Below are 23,389 nucleotides of genomic sequence, written 5' to 3'. Positions count from 1 at the left end.
GTGGACTGTGATGATGATTTTGATGATTTACCTCCTCAAGTTCAGTCAAAAAAATTGAAAAATAAAAATGGGCCGAAGAAGAAAAAGCCAGTGAAGGATGTAAAAACTCGAAATCGATTGCCTCAAAATGTCATTCTACCAGAGAGTAGATATCCGGTATGTGATAGTATTTTTCCTAATTAGTTGTTGTTTTAGGAATGATTGTATACTGATTACTGCCTTGATTTTGAGATCTAGTATATGGAATTCACCTTTAATTCAACCTTAGTATGTAGTAATACAATTTGTTTTAAACACTCAAATATGAATGTGAGATATCAAGTTAGGATGCATAGTGTTGCAGTGCTAGCTATTAGTAGCTTTATATCTCAGGTTTAAGGGATTGTCATCTGAAGAAATGGCAGGAAGTGAATAGAGCAGGTTTTGCATTTGTTTGATTAATAGGGTCACCTAAATAAAGGGGAGGGATAAATAGGATTCTGAGTGTTGACCCTAACTAGTTTGGGATTGAGTGTCCTAGTGTCTTGAATACTCTTCCAATGAAGAGCAGTGCTATAGCAGGAAACTAGCAGTCACTTTGAATTTGACATTTATGTTTTACTTAATTGCAAAATATCTCCTCTTTGTCCATTGTTTTGTCTAGAATTAGTGGGAGCTTGTCAAATAGTTGGTAACACTTGTTCGTGTGAAAAGATGTGTAAATGAGAGGACACATCATATATTTTGGAGTAACATTGTTTCATGTTCTATCTGATCTTTTCTCCCGCACTCGAATGTTTTGTTCCAATGGATAAAGTGGAAATGTAGGTTTAAATTGCTTTGGAAGTTGGTTTTTCGATATAAAATAGAGCTTTAAGTGTATGACAACTAGATCATTGTTTAGGCTGCTTGTGTTGAAGTTGATAAGTTCTGGGTTTGGATTTTGGAACCAGAAGTGGTCATCGGTGTAATTCATCTTTAATTCAACTGATTACTACCTTGCTTTGATACATAGTATGTGAAATTCATCTTTAATTCAACTTTAGTATGTAGTAACACATTTTTAATTCATGTTTAATACATATGCAGGATCGTAAATTATGGAAACATCTGGATGTTGCGTATATTTCGAGTAGGTGGTCATCTTACACTAATCATAGTGTCATCGACCAAATCAAACTATCTTTATCTGATAAACAACTTGAGTTATTCAGGAATACATGTTTTGGTTACTTTCTTGACCTTCCAAAAGCGAGCACACAACTACAAGTTATTCATTTCCTTATAAATAGAGAGTTAAAACACACACCGGATGATGTGTTTGCTATTGAAATAAATAACAAAAAGTTGTTTTTTGGTCTTAGAGAATTTGGAATAGTTACCGGCTTAAATTGTGTTAGTGATGGCACTTCTATCACTGTTCCTGATTCTAAATGTAGTTTGTTGAGTAGTTATTTTTCGGAAAAAATCATTGTTGCAAAGAGTCATCTACGTGCGTTGTTTCTAGCTAAAAAATTCCTAGATGATGACTCAGCTGTTTCATTGGCTGTCCTCTTCTTCATTAATGATTTTTTATTTTCATATGAGGACAACGAATACCAAATTAGTAATAGAGATTTTTACCTTGTGGAAAGTGGACAATTCAATTCATATCCGTGGGGTTTAGATGTCTATAAAAAGTTGTCTGATTCTGTGAGACATGAGCTTAAGTCAACCCATAAATACTATAGATTAGGTGGCTTGCCTCTTGCTCTTCAAATTTGGATTTTTGAGTGTTGTTCAAAAGTTGATGAAGATATAGCCATTCGGGTTGCTAACTCAATTCCAAGAATCTTAAATTGGAAGACAATTGCCGAAAGTCCATGGCAAAAATATATTGAGAAATGTCTCTTCATGCCTACAAAAAATAAGGTATTTGTACAAAGTTAATACATTTTATGGCATTGTTTAATTCTACTCAAGTTACTATATCTATTTTTATTTTGTTTATTTGGTTTTTCAGTTTGAGAACATAGTGGCTAGTGAAGATGAAGTATCTAAATGCAGGCTTCTTGAACCTCGTGATTACAATGCTGAAATTTTGAAATTGGAGCCTAAAGGATCAAGTCATGGTCTAGACATGTTGACCAATGAAGTTATTGAATTGAGAAAAGAACTTGTAAAGGTATATACAAACTTGACTTTAGGCTCTTTTTTTCTAAAACTTTTATATTTTTAATTTTTGTGTTATGGTTTAATATCTACTAGGTGAATGAAAATAACAAAGCACTTGAAGAGAAGATTGATTTAGGATTTAATGAAATCAAAGAATTTGTGGTGAATTCTAACAAATAATTATTGGAGGATATTTCTTCGTTGTTTGCTAAGAATGGTGGCAGCAGCTCTGTTATCAGAGAAGTCAGGGAACCATCTAAGAAGCAGGCTGGCGAGACGTTTTTGGGTGGATTAGATTTCAATGGAGGTTTCTTTATATTTTCAATACATTTCTGTTATAGTCATAATATACTTTTAATATGTTTTTCTTATAATATGTGTTAATTACATATACAACATTCTCTCCCTATGTTAATGCATCTGTAAATGAATCAAGAGGTCACGATGCTCATGTTATGAGATCAAATCAAAATGAAGAATCTCAAGTGCTTAAAACTTCAGTTAGATTTGCTGACGTTGAAAATTTTGAAAGAGTATCAAGTAAAATAGGTAATGAAGGGTTTTATACAAATATATTACATATTTCATATATGTTAATTCAACTATCTTATTTTAAATGTTTTTGTTATGTACAGAAGAAGATGTTGCAGGAATTGCTATTGAAAAAGTTTTGTCAGAGGTTGTTGCTGATATAAATGGTATTAATTTTCTTCACTTCAAATAAACTTCTTTCATTTTATTTTAATAACATTATTAAAATATTTACTTTGCTTACAGTCCAAGAGGTTGCTGATGTGAATACAGTTGGGGCGCAACCTTATGGTAATGTAGTCAACAAAGCCAACATAAATAAGTGTTGCATCTGTTGACTGTAAATTAATCAATATGTCTATTGTATGCAGATGCAACAGAGGATTGTCAAAAACCTTTGCATACTCTTGATGATTTTATTTTTCTTGATGAAGATCTTTCTCAGATCAATAGGACCGAAGAATCTTATCTAAAGAAAAGAGCCCATGTTGATCAAAACAAAAAGAAAGTGACACCGAAGAAACATGGCAGAAAGAAAAATCCAGGAAAGTTAATAACATCTCCCTACACACAACATTCGAATCTGGAGGAACTTTATGTGTAACACGTCAGTTTTTTGAGACAAAACATCCTTTTTCATATGCAACTGGAGGAGATAATGAATCGGATTTGATCGATTCATTCATTAAGTGGCTTTATATGGGTACAAAGAAGAGGTAATTCATTTTGAAGTTTGTTGGTTAATTTGTTACTATTGAATAACTTACATAATTCATAATAGATACAAGTTTAATTCAATCTATAGAACTCTCTCGTTACCTCTAATTCATAATAGATACAAGTTTCTTAATTCACTCTTCTTTAGTTTCCTTAGTTACCTCTTTTTTATTTGTTGCTGTCCCGTTTCTGAGTATTTATGTTGTAATTTTTTTATGTTTTGATAGGGGAAAGAAACCTTATACAGATGCTCTTAATGTTATCAGTCCAGCATTTGAATTAGGTATTTGTAATGTAGCAGAAAGACACTGGTTTTTCAAATTGGCACATTCTGGACAAGAATGGTGTGATGAGGTTAGTTGTATAAAGTTTAATTGGACGTCAATATTTGTTATTCATAACGCTTGCCATTCTAGGAGTCATACTACCTCTGCTGTTGAATTTCCTGAATGATTTGTCTAGTGAGCACCTTTGTGTTCCTTGGGTTGAAAAATTCTGTAATTTCTCTCCTGCCATATGAAGTAGATTATTGCTACTGCTTGTGTCATTTTATACACTTAAGTTTCTATTGCTTTAGTTGTCGCATGCATTGTAGCCCACTCCAGCTATTCATTGTATCATGTGCTAACTGTTCCTATTGATGGATAGCTAGTTCAATAATTTATGCCAAATCACATTAGACTGAATAGGTGCTGATGTGTTTCAGATTCTGTATTATATAGTGAGCAAATTGAATCACTATGAATTCCATATTGTTCCGACATGTTTAGGTAATTAAGAGAAATATTTGTGACCAGAATGCTTGGATAGAGGTTAGAACACATTACACCAATTGTAGTCTCCTTGTTTAAGACAACGTCTTACTATCCACGTGTTTATCTTTCCCAACATTTTATATAGAAGTGGTTGACACTTACTAACTGACAACTTCTTGGAGACTAATTGAATCTTGTGAGAATTTTGTGAATCTTGTGTGTTGCAATATCACTTACTGAGTTTCTTGAGGTTAATTGAATGTTTGTTTCTTGAGACTATTTCTTTTTTACAGTTCAATTCTAATTTTTTGCAGCATATTGATGTCATTTTCTATTATCTAAGAAAGAAAGGAAAATATGAAGTCAACAGTAATGTTCGATTTACGACTACTGATTGTGTGTTCAAGACGAAAATTACTACTTCTTTCTTTCAACTTTGTGATGCTCATGAGAATAAGAAGAACTATAAAGTAAAAGATTCTGATGATATTGCCCGGTATATATGTGGACATCGTTTGTTGGCAAGCACTTCGTGGGATAAAGTGGATTATATTCTTTTTCCACTAAACATTAAAGAGGGTTGTCATTGGATTCTTGTCGTGTTTGATATTGTGCAAAGGTCTTTGGAGGTATATGATTCATTTCCGGCAAGGGGTGGGGTGAATTTTGAGGTTAAAAATATTGTTGAGATGCTTTCAATTGTTTTACCATATTACCTGAGTGTGGTCAAGTTCTATGATAAGCGTCCTGAATTGAAGGCAACACCGAAATACAGTGGGATGGATGAGTTCGAGAAAATTGAGTTTCATTTCATAACTAAAGGTGTTCCCAGACAACAAGATGACTCGCTGTAAGTATTATCAAATAGGTATTCTTTTTTGTATTAAGTAGATATTTTGATAATAATTTTACATTGAATTTTTTAGGGACTGTGGAGTTTTCGTTGCTGCATTTGCGGAGTTTGTAAGTAATGGCCAACATATTCTAAATCAACAAGTAAAGGCAGACATTCTCCGAAAGAGATTTGGTGCTATATTATGGGAATATACAAGAAGGAAGGAAGCGAGTGACCTTCAAAGTGAAGACGAAAGACCGGAAAGATAAAGAAGTATAGTTATATTAGTTAGTATGACTGTGAAAACTATATGGTGTAAAAACAATTTGTAGTTAGTATGGCTATGAAAAACTATATTGGTCTATTCTTCACTTTCTGATTGCTTAGCTTTTATTGAACAAATATGTGCTGGCATGCAATGGTACTTGCTTGCACAAAAGATGTTTCTTTTTTTCGTATTTGGGTATTTGCGAATCTCGTAATTAGGTGTAGATTGTACCAATTCGTATTTGGGTGTTTCAACAGAGATTCAACAGCAATAAGGAAACTAAGCATTGAGGTAATCAATAGTTAAAGTGTATTACAATGTATTAAAGTTGAATTAAGAAAAAAATTGAAACAAATAACTAAGGAAACGACGAGAGAGTTTTAAGATTGAATTAAACTTGAATCTATTATGAATTAACCAAGAAAATCAATCAGAAAAGTGAATTAAGAAAGAATTTAAACAAGTCGTCAAATCATAACAAATCGACCAACAAACTGCAAAAATGAATTAAACTTGTATTAAAAGTGTATTACAATGTATTAAACTTGAATTAGAAGAGTGAATTAAGAAAAAAATGGAAACAAATAACTAAGGAAATGACGAGAGAGTGTTCTATAGATTGAATTAAACTTGAATCTATTGTGAATTAACCAAGAAAATCATGGTAAAACAAATTTTATTTCTTATTCTTATTCTTGATCATAAGGCCTAACATTTTTGCAAGTCTTCCTGTTGTGATCTTGTTGTCCACAGTTGCTACATGTAATTTTCGCCTTCTTGAATCCATCTTCTCTCAGTTGTGTATGTCTTTTATTTTTTGGTCTTCCCGAAGGTCTCTGTCCATGAGGTGGAAGTACAACCTCTTCAAGAACATGTGTTGGTGTGTTCCATGTGCTTTCATCTGGCAGGGGATCCATTTGAAACTGATATGTCAGCCATAAATTTTTTCTTGTATAGTAATCAGAGCAATATTTCTCATAACCAGTGTGCTTTATTGTTAAAACAGCCAAAGCATGTGGACATGGCAACTCATCCAATTGAAATCTCCCACATGTGCATGTACGTTGGTGAAGACAAACTGTGAATTGTGTAATACCATCAAGTACCGTATACACATATTTATTTGTCTCTATAACCTATGAAAAGAAAAAAATATAATCAAGAGAGATGTTAGATATGAATCAGAAGAAAAAATATTAGCAAAAATAATTTACAGATCAAGCATACCCTTAATTTCTCTGATGCAGTTTTATTGCGCTGCAATATATTTTCATACTTTTTTCCAAGGTGAAAACCTGAAAATGTCGCCTTTGATCTATTATTGTTATTCCATTTCTGGACAAGCTGTCTCATGAATTCCAAGAGGTGTAAGACTGTAAGAACTTTGGCATGTCTTGTTCTTGAATTGACTGATTCTGCTATATTTGACGTCATCATCCAAGTTCTGTTTACTTCAGCATGCACACGCGACCATTTGTTGTATCCAATGTTCAGCAAGTAATCTTTGATCCTCTTATCTATTTTCTCAACTATTGTCATACGTTGATTAAATTCTGTCATGGTGTATGTTTTTGCCATAGAGTAGAACAACTCAGTTACCCTTTGCTGACTTTTTCTGAAGTTTTTCATTATGTTTTGTAGTAAATGCCACATACACGCAAAATGAGGTACTTCATCATAGACTCTCGAAGCTGCCTTAATAATGCTTGCATGCCTATCGAAAACGATACACATCTCTAATCTTTAACCGAATGCGTCTCTGAATTGCTCAAAAAACCACCTCCAAGATGCATCATTCTCTGAATCAACAATGGCATAAGCAAGTGGCAGTATACTCCCTACACCATGTACAATTTGTTTAATACAATTTTAATACATTTTTACTGCAATTATAATTCATTTTTAATTCATAGTTCAGAAATTCAATATAGAAAATACTAGTATCATATTCGAAAGTCTCACCTGCTGCATCTAAGGTATTAGCGGTTAGTAGTGTCCCTTTGTATGCTCCTTTTAAGAAAGTTCCATCAACAACTACAATTGGTCTACAATATTCCCATCCTTTTATCGAGGTAAACAAAGCTACAAACGCATATAGAAAACGGTCATCCTCTGATTTGTGCAATCTTATATGGGAACCAGGGTAAGTTGCCTCTAGTATGTGAAAGTAGCTTGGCAACTTTGCATATGATTGAATTGGATCACCCCGGACTAATTCAAGAGCTGCTTCTTTAGCTCTCCATGCTTGCATATATGTGAGTCACACACCATATTCAGCTAACATGTCACGTTGTATATCTTTTGGTGTGTAAATAACATCTGGTTCAACACATTTACTGACAATAATACTCCCAACAACACTCTTAGTTGCTTGCCTTTCCGATAATGAATTATGTAGCAACAAACATGTGTGTTCACTTTCAAATTCTCTAATCTTGAACATTTGAGATTTGTTCAAGCTTGAAGCTCGTAAACTCCAACTACAGTTTTCACCTAAGCATTGTATCGAATAGCTGTTGAAAAAAAAATTAATAAACAATCAATAATTTAAAGTGACTTGAATTTAGGTCTTACCTAATTGAGCTTGATCTTGTTGTCTTGAATTGAAAATGCTTAAGAATGGAATGTCTTTTTAGTGCACTGGTGTGGACATATTTATTCTTATACACTTGATCTTTCTCAAATAAAGAGTGATTGGGATTAACAATAATGTCTGGTGCTAATTCTTCTAGCTCATCAACTTCCTCACATGATCCAAAGCCAATTAACCCTATTGCTTCACCAATACCATTAAATGTATTAGAGAAGTATGAATTGTGTATAACCCTCATATCTTCTGAAGTGTCTGAACATAATAGTGGAATGAGTGTAGAATTAGTCTCCAAGTTGACTGGTTCAGTTGTTGTGACACACAAAGGGTATCTTGCCATATCTCGATGTTCCTTTTTGGTTTCAACATATACTTTTACCCCCATATCATTATGAATTTGAATTGGAGGAGACCTTTCATCAATTTTATATCTGATGTCAACTTTACTTGTTGATGTGTCTATTGACAATTGAGTAGCAATTATAGAAACGAGGGTGGCAAAGTTTGATTCCGTATTTATCAACACACCATCTGCCACGTAATTAGTATATTTGTTGCTAGGATCCCATCGTCCATTGAAGTAAAGCAGCACAGCCAGATTAGTCATATTTTTTTTTCTGCACATTATTAAAAAGTGTGCAGATTAGTCTATTTTTCATTGCTTATGTGATGAATTCTCAGGTTAGCTTTTACAACTGTATCTAATTCAATTATTGTTCAGTTCAGCAAATGTACAATGTCAATGTTTCTGGGAGATATTAATACTATTATATAAAAGTCTATGGGGGAGTATATACATCCTTCCAACACACAAAACTCAAACTGGTGTGATAAGCAAAAAGAAAATGGAAGCCACAAAGATGAGCAGCAAGAAAACAAAAGATAAGTTAACAGTTAAAGTGCCAGAAGCCAAACTAATACCACATAGAACAGATGACTAGAGATGCCAGACTCAACAACTCCCCTGCTAGTGCCTGTTGATATCCAAATTGTAGTGCAAGCACAAACACCAAAATGGCAAAGGAATAGTGTGCACAAGGGAAGGACAGGGGAGTGTTCTTGTATTAAAAGTGTATTACACTGTATTAAAGTTGAATTAGAAGAGTGATTTAAGAAAGAATTTAAACAAATAACTAAGGAAACGACGAGAGAGTTTTATAGATTGAATTAAACTTGAATCTATTATGAATTAACCAAGAAAAGCAATCAAAAGAGTGAATTAAGAAAGAATTTAAACAAGTCGTCAAATCATAACAAATCAACCAACAAACTGCAAAAATGAATTAAACTTATATTAAAAGTGTATTACAATGTATTAAACTTGAATTAGAAGAGTGAATGAAGAAAAAATTTGAAACAAATAACTAAGGAAACGACGAGAGAGTGTTCTATAGATTGAATAAAACTTGAATCTATTATGAATTAACCAAGAAAATCAATCAGAATAGTGAATGAAGAAAGAATTTAAACAAGTCGTCAAATCATAACAAATCAACCAACAAACTGCAAAAATGAATTAAACTTGTATTAAAAGTGTATTACAATGTATTAAACTTGAATTAGAAGAGTGAATTAAGCTTGAATTAAGCAAGTAACTAATGACATGCAATCGAATTTAAACCTTCTAACCTTTCAAACTTCAAAATATTTCAAACTCAACTCTCTGCCCAAACTTGATTCATCTAGAAATTGATCACTGAATACACATTGTTGAAGGTTAGTATAGCCGAGAGAGAGAAATAATCTTGAATTAAGCAAGTAACTAATGACATGCAATCGAATTTAAACCTTCTAACCTTTCAAACTTCAAAATATTTCAAACTCAACTCTCTGCCCAAACTTGATTCATCTCGAAATTGATCACTAAATACACATTGTTGAAGGTTAGTATAGCCGAGAGAGAGAATTAATCTTGAATTAAGCAAGTAACTAATGACATGCAATCGAATTTAAACCTTCTAACCTTTCAAACTTCAAAAAATTTCAAACTCAACTCTCTGCCCGAACTTGATTCATCTCGAAATTGATCACTGAATACACATCGGTGAAGGTTAGTATAGCCGAGATACAGAATTAAGGATGAATTAAACAAGTAACTAAGACATGCAATCAAATTTAAAGCTTCTAACCTTTCAAATTTCAAAAAACTTCAAATTCAACTCTCTGCTCGACTTGATTCGTCTCAAAACTGCACTGAAATCACATCTCTGAAGGTAGTATAGCTGTATTTGTGAAGAAAATTGTGAGTAAGAAGTGGCGAGAGAAAATCGCACCAACGAGAGAAAATCGTAGCGGCGAGTGAAAATTAGGAGCGAAAGATGGAAAGGACGAAGTGAATTTGATTTAATTCAGCCAAATTGTCATATATGGTTAAAAAAATAATGTTGACAAATATAGTAAATATTTTTAATAAAGTATACAGGTAAGTGATTTCCGCAATAAAAATTGATGTCAAGGGTAGACCTTTAAAAGAGTTGATATAACCCTTTCTTTTTTTTTAAAAGTATCACGCTTTGGGGTAATCATGACTCCCCATGTGCATTTCAATAAAACAGAAATAGGAGTAATGTAACCCACCATCTCGATTCCACCTTCCCGGCTTTGCTTAACCCGTTTTGTCAGATTCCGTTACTCTTTCCTTTTCCTCCGGTCTCACCGACCTTCCGGCAGGCCTTTTTACCGGCCGAATCTTGTCAGTTTTCTTCATCTCTGGCGATCTCACATTTCATAGGAGATATCTGGCGGCAATAGTTGACCTGCAATGAAACCGGCGTCGTTCACCGCTACTTTCACGATACTCTGCATTATATTTACACTGGTCGATTACGATGTCGTTTCATGTTTGCGCTTTTCGGATGTACCGGATACCAGTCATCGGACTGCCATGGTTCTCCCACTCTTTCCCCCCAAAGACACATCGGTTCGTTCCTCACCTTCCCAACTCTCTGGTCGACTTCTCCAGAAATCCCCGGTGAATGCTCAAATGGCTCTCCACGACGATCTACTTATCAACGGGTCAGTTTCTTCCAATTCACTGCTACGATCTGTTCTCAACGGTTGTATATGTTGTGTTTTTTTTTTTTTTTTACCTTAATTCCAGTCGCGATTGTTTCCTCATATAAAATGTTTTGGATAGAAAATTTTCTATTTTTTGGAGTATTAAGATTAACAATGCCTTAATTGAAACGAGTGATTTAGAGTAATAATTGAGCAAACAAATTGGCATTTTTTATTTGGAGTTAACATATCCATAATTCAAGATAATCACACTGGAAAATGAATATATAATACATTCTTGCAGAGCAACTTTTACTTTTTTGTTGATTTGTGGCAAATTACTTTGATGTAGATATTATACAACTCGTCTTTGGATTGGAACTCCACCCCAGAGGTTTGCTCTTATAGTGGATACTGGGAGTACTGTTACATATGTGCCTTGCTCCACGTGCGAACAATGCGGCAAGCATCAGGTAGGCACATTTTCTGATTATTTTTTTTCTGTTTTAACTTTCTATTAATTTTGATCAAGAACTTTGGGATATTTGGATCCTTAGTTGTATATATTTTCTGACTGATAATAGCTCAATACGACATAATTATGGATAACACCTAGTTTTTTATTTTTGTATATTGCTTCAGTTACTTGAAGATTTTGATGTGGTAGAAAAATGTGTAAATTCATGAACTATGTTATATACGGTTCTTTGGTTATGTTTATGAGGGAAAGAGAAGTTGCTTTTAAGGATTTTATCTGCTAAATACAAGCTTAATCTCATGTGCATAATTGATTCACACTTTTATTATTCCATTATGTGGAAGAACATTCTATGGAATTTCAAACCTCAGATGATTATCAAGTCTTACGGTTTGCTGACATTGGAATAATAAACATGCAGAAAGAACAAAATGTTAGTTTGGATCCTTGCTATCTTGTTTGGGAAGTCCTGGTCAATTGACAAGGAATTGGGCTTGCATTTTTTTTTTATGTGTCACTCATGATTGCATTTTGCGTGGAAAACAGTAATTGTCTTGTTGGTGAAGTTGTAAGATGTATTAAATAAGCACCACCCATTATAAGGGTGAATAGAAAGAATTACTGGAATTAAGGGAAGCGCTATACAACTCTGAAGTCAGTCAAAAATATCTGCAAACTTGATGATGCTGGTGGAGTTTCTAAGTTCAGCCACAAAAATGTGTAGACAAAGATGTTTCCTACTCTGGGCTTATTGAAAATAAGAATAAAAAGTTCCTTATACTGGTATGAAACAATGACTGTCCTTCAAATGATCTTTTCTTTTTTTCCTTCAGCATACACAAAACAGAGAAAAGGGTATCAGTTTCAATAATCTTACATTCTACCTTATGACTACCTTAGCAGAAATTACTTAATCGAAGTTGTCCAATTTTAACCCATGAAGAGTTTGAGCACAATGTCAAAATGAATCTCATTCTTTATCTAGGCATTCTAAATGAATCTCATTACCGTAAAAGAATATCAATAACCTATTCCTCGATCCTAAACTAGTTAGGATTGGTTATATCAATCCTTAATATACATTCTTCTCTATTTAAGATCATTTGTTCCGATGCTAATTATCTATAAGACAAATAGGTATTCTCTAAGAATCACACATATCCCTGCATGGATGTGTCCCACCTCTATGAATTTTGCAAAGTATAACCGGTGCCAAGCATAGCAGACCCCAACTTGTTTGGGTTTGAGGCATAGTTATATAATTGGCGCCAAACATGGATTGAGAAGGACGGTTGTAGTGGGTTGACTCCCATTGTAAAATACAACTATGATAAGTAATTTGAAATATAAGAGAAGACGAAAGGAAAAATTAAAGGACTAAACAACCTAAAGGTGAAGTTGGATCAATATCAATTTCTAAGCTTCTACCTATGAAACAAATTCTAAGACACTCATTGTTGCTGAGCTACAGATTTCCTTGCATGCTTGATTTGTCTGATGATGTTTTACATGAGGTTTATTGTTTTGTTTGATTTTTTTTATTTTCTTGATGACCATGGTGTCTGGACCAGCTTTCACGCACCTCGACTAATTCCACATGATACTTGGTGGGACCAGTAACGGGTATCATGTAACTCTGTCCACCAAGGCTAGGACATTTTACTCATTTGATCTTAATCATAAGGTCTGCTAGTGGATATACAAGTATAACAAATTACTACCCGTGATAACTTTGTAGCGTATAAGATTGCAATAGTCCAAATTGTTGATAAGAGTTGCTTAATTTTACCAGTTAGATTCTATTGCATTTTGATTTCTATAATTTGGTTGGTCATAATCCTCTGAATGTTGTTCTACTTAGGATCCTAGATTTCAGCCAGAAATGTCAAGCACCTATCAGCCTGTAAAATGCAATATTGACTGTACATGTGACAATGAGAGGGAGCAGTGTATTTACGAAAGACAGTATGCTGAGATGAGTTCTAGTAGTGGGGTGCTTGGACAGGACATTGTGTCCTTTGGAAACCAAAGCGAGCTTGCACCACAGCGAGCTGTATTTGGATGTGAAAATAGGGAAACTGGTGATCTTTACAGCCAACATGCTGATGGTATAATGGGCTTGGGTCGTGGGGATCTCAGTATAGTGGATCAGCTTGTTGAGAAACATGTAATTAGTGATTCCTTCTCCTTGTGTTATGGAGGGATGGACTTCGGTGGTGGTGCAATGGTTCTTGGTGGAATAAAACCCCCTGCAGACATGGTCTTTACCAATTCGGATCCTGGACGCAGGTATGTATTGGAAATAATTGCTTTAATGACACAGAAATGTTAGGTGTTCTCCTAACAAATGCACTTGATAAACTTATCCATTTACTCTAGTCTCGGATGGCAACAGTCCATATTACAATATTGAGCTGAAGGAGATACATGTTGCTGGGAAGGCACTGAGTCTGAATCCACGGGTTTTTGATGGAAATCATGGGACTGTGCTTGATAGTGGTACCACATATGCTTACCTTCCAGAAGCAGCATTTGCAGCCTTCAAGAGTGCTGTAAGATATATTTCTCTTAATTTCTCGCTATTATTTCTGTCATCTTTGTTATGCATTCTGCCTGAGAAGAGTAGTGGAAAGTAACATGCTTGTAACGAGAAGAATATCTTGAAGTTGAAGAAATTAAATCTGGGAAAAGTGAGCTTCATTTGTATAATGTGTCAGTAATAATGTCTTTTTGATTGCAGAGCCTATTTTTATTTTCTTTTGGATGTTTTTTAGGTACTATATACACCATTGATTGGTGGAATGAATTTAGGGATGACAATTGGGACAGGACGGCACGGGGCAGGGGCAACAACATATAGGACAGGGCATGGCAGTAGAACAAATAAATGGGGCGGGGCAGGGACAAAAAATTGAATTTTTTTATAGGGAGGGTTGGGAAAAATAGGATTGACCCGTTTATTTTATTCTTTTTCCATAGTTTGAATCACAACGTCGATTCAAATTGAAGCCATGTTCTTCGTCTATGTCTCCGCCAATTCAAATTGAGGTTTGTTAATGTTTATCTCAAGAAAAAAATAATTAAGAATAGGTCTTAGTTAACAATAGTATAATCATAATCGTTGCATATTTTCCCGATAGGAGTTGAAATAAAGCTTTGATAATTGATATGCATCTCATTCCTATTGAGAAAGAAAATCAGATATTATGAAATTTATCTTTGGCAGGTTTTTACACTAAGTAGTCATTTGTTAAAATTGTTAATTGAATTACATTCACCTTTTTTTATGTCACACTGGGTCTTTTTATTTATCTTTTTCATGGTGTTAACAAGAAGAGAAGAATCCAACTTAATTAGCCACAAACAGTAGCTGGACGAATTCAAAATTATTCTATGAATGTGCATATAAAGCATTAAAATTGTGTGAAAAGGAGGAATTTTTTATGAGGAAATCAAATGTACATTCAGTTATTTGAAAGAACCCTTTGAAAGATGGACAATTAGATTATTTTTTACACTTTCAAGATCAACATCGTTGATCAGAAGTTCAGAGCAAAAGAAAGAGAAAAAGAAATAGCAGATAAAACACTTAATTAGTTTGGTGTTGATTTTTGAACTATATCGTGCAGTGAACTAAGAATAAAATATTTCATGTAATTTCGGGAACTGATTGTTCATCCATTTTTTAAAAAAAAAAATCAAAAGAAGTTAAAAAAACAAAAATACCGTGGAGCAAAGTGAAAAATAAAGAGGAGAAATGAAAGATAACATAAAAGGGGCAGGGTGTGGGTGGGGGGGGGGGGGGAGGGAGGTCATAGCAAGGAAGCACATTTTTTGTTGGAAAATGCTAAATGGGACAGGGCAGGGCGGGTCAAAATCTTAGCAGGTGAAGGCTTGCCCTGCTCCGCCCTGCCCCATTTACATCCCTAAACAAATTACCACATGCTAGTGTGACAACAATACTCTTATAATCAGTGGGACTTGGACCTAAAACCTCTTAATCTCACTTAAATACCGGATTAGGCTTCGATACAACTACACAAGTTTGAAGGGAAGAAAATAATTTGTCATCCTACTATTCCACCACTTAACCATTTTACATAAGGTCATCTTAAAGGACTACTCATTTTACATTGCTTAACCACTGACTATATTTAGTGCTGATTATTGTCATTGTTGCTTAACTACTAATTATAGTTGATTTTTAAAAAAAATTATTGAAATTTAGAAAGTACCAGGAATTTTCTCATGGGAAGTTGGAGAGAAATCGGAAATCTTTTTTGATATATACAAACATCCTTACTCTAGAAAATGAAGAAGATACATACAAACTTCTTGTGGAGTTGCTGCAAACCTTTGATGATTGTAGTTTCTTGCCTTCCATTCCTTTACATTGCATTTTTTCGTGTAGGGGGAAAATGTGATTGATGGTTTCTACAGTAATTCTATGTGTTACTACTTACTAGTTAGTGGGTAATAGGTATCGTTTAAAAAAATGGGAAAATCAGAAAAAGTTTTTCTCTCCGCAATGAACTTCTGGCAATTTTGTTTTCAGGTTATGAAAGCGGTTCTTTCTCTAAAACTGATTGAAGGACCTGATCCAAATTATAAAGATATCTGTTTTTCTGGTGCTGGAAGGTAATATATATCAATACAAAAGAGTTCTTAAATCATTTCCATTTTTTCCCTTTAACTTTTGGTGTCGCTAGAGGTATCAAGTGTCATGTATATTTCAGTGACATCTCACGACTCTCGAAATCCTTTCCACCTGTCGACATGGTATTCAGCAATGGAAAGAAACTCTCTCTGTCCCCTGAAAACTACTTGTTCCGGGTAAGCGTCTTACTCTTCTCGTTTTTAAACTACCTTGCTGATGAACTTGTACCCCCTTCTGGCTTTGGTCTCCTGATGTCTCCAATTTCTTTTAAGTTCGTATTAACTGATATAACCCATTTTCTTCGCCCGAACTTCTGGCTATGAAGCACTCAAAGGTGCGTGGTGCTTATTGTCTGGGGATATTTCAGAATGGGAAGGATGCAACAACTCTTCTCGGAGGTATTTCTTATTTAATATCTTTTAGCATCTTTGGGAAGGCTTATTTTCCTTATTGTTCCTTGTTGTACGTGCTGTCACATTCATGCTTTTACTGCACAGGAATTATTGTCCGCAACACACTTGTAATGTATGATCGTCAACATGAAATGGTTGGTTTCTGGAAAACCAATTGTTCTAATTTATGGGACAGACTCAATTTATCTCCTCCACCTCCATTGCCCTCAGGCTTGGATAACACAAACTCCACTGGAAGTATGTATCCTACATTGGTTCCTACTGGATCTCCTGGGTATAAAGCGTCTGGTACAGTGTACTACTATCTTTTACCCATCCTTTTATATGCCCATCAATCATAGCTTTTCTTTTTCCAATTGTAGTGTGGCGTACTTCTAGGAAGTTTTGTATCTTGTTTCTAAAAATTAATTCATTTGAAGCCTTATTACTTTTCCCCTCTATTTTAATCCATTTTGGTTTCTGGTTTGTTTTGTGAAAAATGTTATCAACTTTGAATTGCAACATGTTGACTTTAGCTCTATTGCCTTTGTACAAGTTAGCTCTGTTATTTTCTTGTCTTGACCAATATCAGCATATGTGTTGACATTTGACCATAAGCTTGGATATTCTTTCACCGAGATAAATGTCTTGAGATCTAGCATCTAACTTATTGAGAAGCACTTTCATGCATAAGAATTATTATAACTTCAAGAGTCCAACATTATTGAGCTGGAAAAAGGTCTGGTTAAATGCAGAGAGCAGAAGCAACTAGATAATCATTCCTGCTACTATTTGGTGGACTATGAGGAAAGAGAGAAATCTTTGAGTTTTTGAGAATAGGGAGAGTAATACGCAGCAAGTTAAACTGAATTGTATTCTAACTTAGTGTTTTTGATGTAATCGGATTTACTCTAATGTCTCTATCATTGATGTTTTAGACTCGTTATAGGGATAGGACATTGCCTTTAGAGTTCATTATGTAAATATGGTTTTCAGTACAACCAATGTACTGATTTACTGAAATAGAAATAGTTACCAATCTAAAAAAAAGTGTCTGGTTAAGTGAAGTGGATTGAGGACCATGAGATTTCAGTTCAAATCCCATTGGCAGCAAAAAAAAGCTAGATGATTTCTTCCCGTTTGTTCAAGCCTTGGTTGATAGAGCTACCAGATACTTTTATTGGTGGTAGGTAGCAATTAACTCGTGGAATTAGTCAAGGTGCACATAAATTGACCCAAACACCATGTTAAAAAGAAAAGGTCTGGTCAAAATTTGATTTGGACTAACAATTTCAAGGAATATAACAATTGCCACCAATTGGATGTGTATAAATCTTTTGCCAACCATCTCAAATTCCTCCACTAGCTTAGACTGACGAGTTCCCTTCCGTATATCTGCACTAGAATCTTGGTACAGTTCTTGAAGACCTATGAGACAGGTGTCTGGTTTGACTCTTTTGTAATGTCAAGTGTATGAGATGACACGATAATTTTGAAAGATTAGGCAATTCTGTTAATTAGAGTTCTACTCTCATGTTAAAGCAAGATTCTAGTGCAGATATGTTGGCAATTAGAAGTCGTTTCTACTGCGTATTCATCTTTGATCTCAATTTGCAGGAGAAATTAAGGTTGGATTCATTACATTCTATATGTCACTGAGTATGAATTACTTAGACTTGAAGCCTCACATGACAGAGCTTACTCATCTCATTGCCCAAGAGTTGGACATTAACTTCTCACAGGTATTTTGGTTTGAAAATGACAATTTTAGTTAAATCCAAATTTGTCTGAATATGTCTCATCTTAGAGCTAAATGTTCTTCTCTTTCATGTTACTTAATCACACTTGTCTTTTAACTTATCATACATGATGCTTCTACATATTGTGAGATTCCTTGCAGGTCCACTTAATGAACTTATCGACAAAAGGAAATGATTCCCTTATTAAATGGGCCATCTATCCAGCAGGATCCGCAAATTATATGACAAATGCTGCTGCCGTGGTGATTCCGAGTTCTAAATATTTGCATATTATTCCTTAACTTGAACAATTTTTGTGTATTCAACTATTCATTATATCTATTTGCAGGAAATAATACACCGTTTGGCTGAAAATCATGTTCATATTCCTGATACATTTGGGAGTTACAAATTATTTGAATGGGGTATTGAGCCCCCACCAAAAAGGTATGTAGGCAATCTCTGTTCTTGCATTTTGATTAACTAGTTTTTGGGCATATGCGTTGCACGTGTATCCCGTATGAAAATCAATAAAAAAAGATTAAATGCATATAATAAATTATTGGGAGGACATGTTACAAGTGTTTCTTGACATTTCCAATCTATTGCCCTGTAGATATGTCTCAAAATAGGCATGGTCAAATTAAGCTTAGCCGTCTATAAGCAATTAAGTGTACATACTGTCATCAACAACTAAAAAATACGTAAAATTCTGGTCAATTAAAAGGTGATTAGATATCAACATTTGTAAAATATTCTAGGAAAAGCATCGCAAGTTAAAGAACTACATTTGTTTGCATTTTACTACAGCAAGTACCTATATATCTATCAAGAAAATTTGGACAAAAAAAACAAATGTGCTATATTTTGCTAGCAAAACAACTGCAATTTCAATATATTAAAAGTATAAAATTTATAAAGCATAGTTTATTTTCTATAGGAATCATCATAGCAATTAACTATCATGTTTAGTTTTCGAAACACTTCTAAAATAGTTTCAGCTGCAATTCTTAGGTTCAAAGAGAGTTGATCATCATTCGGCATCAAACCACATATGTACAATACTCATTTCTTTACGTGTGATTATATATTTCTAGCTATTTCTTGCACCTATTAAAAAAATTAGAAGATTATCATTCAAATGAAGTTAGCAAATCAAACAGAAAAATCTAGATTTAAGAAGAATGTACCTGAAAATTAGAAGACACTTTTGTACCCAGTTAACAACGAAGCATATGCTGAATGACTAATATTAGGTATGTTTGTATAGTGTAGTCTTGAAGATTTGATAGTAAAAACTGTTTCATATTCCTCACCTACTTAATTTGATTCCTTTCAATTTCTCATAATTAGCAAAAATATGTTGCAACTTCTATATTAATTGAAACTTTAGTGTTCATCCATTACCATCAAAAGAAAGAAATCAAATATTTAAGGAGAATTAATCTTTAAAAAAATATAATATTTAGCTGTTTCACACGTAATAAATGAGCTGAACTTCTCATTTTACTCCCCTATTATGTAATTGAAATATTACTATTTAATTAGATACTTAATTTATGTTTAGATTAATTATTTTATTACATTAACTTTGCACTTTGGAGCTTCCCACTTTTAATAATATATGATTACTCCACATATCCTCATCCTTACGGGTCTTCTTTTTTTTTTCACCATCCCTTTTCCTAGTTAGTGTTGTCTTCTTCTCCAGAATATTAACTGGTGAAATCCCCTTGTGGAACAGTACAGACTACAGTGTGCTTGAAATTGTTGGTTTTAATAGTTTTGCCAGCTCACATGACTTCTGGAGCTTGGTTATGGACTGATTGTCTAAATTTCTATCATTTGTTATCTATGAAGAATAAGATAGTGGCAAAGACAACTGGGCCCGTTATTTGAGCTTGGATGAGGGAGGGGTGTTGTGTTTGGTAATTTACTTGTGCAGATTGGAAGACTGTTCCATAAGCTTCTCAAATATTTTCATTTATGTGTCTTTCTTTCCATTGGTCTCTTTCAAAAAGAATGTTTCTTTCTATTTTTAGCAAGTTTTGAATTTTAAAATTCCAATCCACTTCCTTATACAAATGATGTGGCATGTTTATGACGAGAAGGCGGTTTAATAAGACCACAAGATTCAAACGTTTTCTTTTACTTTTTTATACTTCACATCTAGTCAAATTAAGTAACATAACTGTAACAGAGGGAATAAACTTTATGTTCCCCAACCAATGATTAGTATTTTTTCTGTTAATCAATGAAAAGTTTTTTGTATTCTAGAAAAGTTTCCAACAAATGCTTAACGCTGAAATTTTTACCTATCAGAATTTCCACTCCTGCTGTAATGGGTTGATTTTACTTCTAAGATAGTTGTTTAGGTCTCATTTGTTTTCATTAAGTTTTAGGCCTCTGAATCTCAATACACATTTGAATGATTAAGATGTTGTTTCTCTATCTAAACACTGAATGATTAAGACCATTTGTTTTTCAACATTTGACAGTACATATTTTTATATACATAATAAATATATAAATCATAGAAAAATTAATTAAATGTTAAATTTGATAAAAAAAATTAAATCATTATTTGATTAAAAACAACATTTATGCTTGCTAGTGACGGTAGAGATAGTTTGTAGTGGTAATGGTGATGGTAATAGTTATTGTTAGTAGCTAGCAATGATGGTGGTGACAATTGTGACTGTGAAGGTGGATGGTGTTGTGGTGACTATCATAATGGTGGTGCTTGGTAGTGGTGTTGGTGGTTGTAATGGTAAATTTGGTTTATGTTAATAGTTGATGGTGTTGATGGTGATGACAGAAGAATGTGTGGTAGTTGGTGATGCATTTGTGGTAGTTGGTGGCGGTACTAGTTATGATGATGGAGATGGTTGATAGTAGAGATTGACCACAATGGTGGTAGTGGCTGATAGTGGTGGTGGAGGTGGCGACGGTTGTGGTGGTGATCGAAGAATGTATGATGGTAGTTGGCGGCGGTGCTAGTTGTAATGATGGAGTTTGTTGGTAGTAGAAATTGACTATAATGGAGGTAGTGGTTGATAGTGGTGGTGGCGGCTACAGAGACGGGGGTGGGTGCAATGGATATAATTGTAATGATGGAGGAGGTAAATGTGTTGCCAGTAGTGAGCAACGGTGGTGATTGTGATGATTTCACAGAGTCACTTCTTTCCTGCTTTTTGGTATTCCTATATGGTCTTGACATGCATCCTTTTGTTATTTAGAACATCTCTTACATAAATTTCTATGTATAAAGATTTTGCTGAGCATAATCCTTACTATCCTGAGTGCTACTTGTCCACAACTCATTCCACATATTGCTAGATTTGTGTGATATAAGGTCTTGATTACCATTGTTTTGTTGCAATGATATAGGACTGGATGGTCGCGAAGTTACTTGATCGTAGTTATAGCATTGTCAGTTGTGTTGATACTTGGATTATCAGCTTTCCTAGGATGGTTAATATGGAGACGAGGGAAAGAATCACCTCTTCCATATGAGCGTGTTGAAAGTGTTGAAACTGTTGTGCGTGAACAAGAACTTCAACCACTAAAGTGAAACAAGTCTTGCCACCCTGAATGATGTATGCTGAAACATATGCGCAGGTATTTTAGAAGCAGAAGCACTGATATATTTTTAGCCTAGTTACAGGATGACAGAATTTTTGTCGAAGTTAATAAGAAATTGTCACCAGTTATAGATGATATATGTCAGCATTATACTTGGGGGAGGAGTACAAAAAGGTCTACTCCCCATTTTCTGTAATGTCACATTCTCTTGTGAATATTGTAAGATATCATGTAATGAAGAGGTTACAGTTGCTGATTCCCTCTCCCTCCCTCCTTCCTTCCCTCCCTCCCTCCCTCCCTCCCTGTGGTGGTGGTGGGGGGGCTGAGGAGGAGGTTTTGCCTAGTATTGGAAGGTTGCTCTTTTATGAAGGATGTGTTAGTCAGTTTTCAATCATCATATATATATATATATATATATATGAGAACCCTAGGCCTGTTTGGCGCCACCACAAATCAAGATTTCCTTTTAATTTATTTATTTCCAAAATTAGCATTCCCCTTTCATGAAAACTTGTGATTTTTATGAAGAGTTACGACTTTTATGAAAGGTTGTAACATTTATGAAAGGGCGTGACCTTTCCGAAGAGTTGTAACATTTCTGATAAGGGACAATAAGCATTTGTTCACACTACCCTTTGTTATCTATAAATAGAGGGGGTTTCCTCTCATTTTAAAACAACGAAGAAAAATTCTGAACTTCTTTTTTTTCTGCACAACTAAATATTCGTGTATTTTGTTCATGTTGAGTAACTCATTAACACCATGGTTTTTGCATCAATACACTAGTGAATAAAATCGTTCCATCATGAGATGATCTATTTCTTTAAACCTCAGGTACTAGAGATGACTAATTTCCTTAAGGGGACACTGTGCATTCAGTGGACTCGATTTTTTTCTTTATGTTTCATTCTATTGTTAAAGATCCTGATATTTTTTTACCGTCATTAATTTATGCTTATGATATTAATTGTTGTTTTTGAGTACATATTTTAAACTTTGTTGTTTAAGTTTCTGTAAAGTTATTGTTATAAGTATTTGTTAGTACAGATTAAATAACACATTAATTGAGTATTCACACAAGTTTTCTCTATTGAAATTGTTGAAGGTACAATAAAAAAATTCCTTAAAGATCTATACTACCATCTCTTGAGGACAATTCAAATTTGGTATGTCATTGTAAGAACATAAAGACCTTAAAAACTTTATCGCTCGTTGATGTGCGAAGTGAACCAGGAAAAGAAGACAAGAATTAATAATTTTTTGACACGAGTTCAAGGATGTGTCGGATGACCTATAGAGAAATATGACTAGACTAGAGCCTCTTTTAATCTCAAAGACATGGTATGGACATATTTTCAAGTTTACGGCAAGTTTTAAATACTTTTCTTGAAGTAATAAATGTGTTTCTCAACATTGCGATTGGAATAGAAGTGTAGTTTCAAATTGAACTCCATCACTCTGGTATGTTGATTTTAAAAGAACACCAAAACAAACTGAATAGTTTTGTATAATATTTTTCCCTTTTAAGTATATATAATAAGTTGAATTGTTGTCCAATATGATATAGTCTCCCTTTAATTTTCTATTTTAATAATTACTTATGATATATTTAAATGAGGAACTTTAAAATGATGTACATAAAGCAAAAGGGAGGGCTAAACTTTCTACACATTAGAATTAAAATATTTGTTAACTTTTCTTAGCCTTTTAAA

At 34.0% G+C, this 23,389-nt stretch overlaps 3 protein-coding genes and 1 pseudogene across 4 annotated transcripts in view; 2 read left to right on the top strand and 2 right to left on the bottom strand.

Moving 5' to 3' along the window:
* Nucleotides 1-3,109, bottom strand: part of LOC125828795 (chloride channel protein CLC-c-like) — a 1,181,495-nt gene extending 1,178,386 nt beyond the window's left edge. The window contains exon 1 of the mRNA XM_049508118.1: nt 3,106-3,109. Coding sequence (XP_049364075.1) covers nt 3,106 — 1 coding nt within the window. The 5' untranslated portion in view covers nt 3,107-3,109. The remainder of the gene's footprint in view (nt 1-3,105) is intronic.
* On the top strand, nt 1,873-5,240 carry LOC125828798 (uncharacterized; annotated as a pseudogene).
* Nucleotides 5,241-6,409: 1,169 nt separating this feature from the next.
* On the bottom strand, nt 6,410-6,973 carry LOC125828822 (uncharacterized). Its single transcript, XM_049508147.1, has one exon. It carries the CDS (start codon nt 6,971-6,973, stop codon nt 6,410-6,412), a length of 564 nt encoding a protein of 187 aa, XP_049364104.1.
* Nucleotides 6,974-10,363: 3,390 nt separating this feature from the next.
* On the top strand, nt 10,364-21,926 carry LOC125828796 (aspartic proteinase 36-like). Of its 2 annotated transcripts, XM_049508121.1 has the most exons (13): nt 10,471-10,844; nt 11,179-11,299; nt 13,166-13,593; nt 13,700-13,856; nt 15,860-15,942; nt 16,041-16,137; nt 16,287-16,359; nt 16,459-16,662; nt 17,971-18,095; nt 18,254-18,355; nt 18,442-18,539; nt 19,782-19,814; nt 21,483-21,594. In XM_049508121.1, exons 1-12 carry the CDS (start codon nt 10,591-10,593, stop codon nt 19,783-19,785), a joined length of 1,746 nt encoding a protein of 581 aa, XP_049364078.1. In that variant the 5' UTR covers nt 10,471-10,590; the 3' UTR covers nt 19,786-19,814; nt 21,483-21,594. The 2 variants fall into 2 exon arrangements, with proteins under 2 accessions (XP_049364077.1, XP_049364078.1); XM_049508120.1 differs by lacking the exon at nt 19,782-19,814 and having other exon boundaries at nt 10,364-10,844; nt 21,483-21,926.
* Nucleotides 21,927-23,389: the final 1,463 nt, after the last annotated feature.

This window comes from Solanum verrucosum, unplaced genomic scaffold (assembly GCF_900185275.1).
Source record: "Solanum verrucosum unplaced genomic scaffold, falcon-dt-bn FXZP01000198.1, whole genome shotgun sequence".
In the NCBI taxonomy this organism is placed as follows: domain Eukaryota; kingdom Viridiplantae; phylum Streptophyta; class Magnoliopsida; order Solanales; family Solanaceae; genus Solanum; species Solanum verrucosum.
The sequence above is the reverse complement of the archived record's forward strand: the minus strand, read 5'-3'. Positions and strand labels throughout refer to the sequence as shown.

Coding starts and splice junctions, on each gene's coding strand:
- LOC125828822 (XM_049508147.1), bottom strand. CDS start 6,973: ATGTGTATCGTTTTCGATAGGCATGCAAGCATTATTAAGGCAGCTTCG.
- LOC125828796 (XM_049508120.1), top strand. CDS start 10,591: ATGAAACCGGCGTCGTTCACCGCTACTTTCACGATACTCTGCATTATA. Junction 13,594..13,699: donor AATTCGGATCCTGGACGCAG/GTATGTATTGGA, acceptor GGATGGCAACAG/TCCATATTACAATATTGAGC. Junction 18,540..21,482: donor ATTGAGCCCCCACCAAAAAG/GTATGTAGGCAA, acceptor GCAATGATATAG/GACTGGATGGTCGCGAAGTT.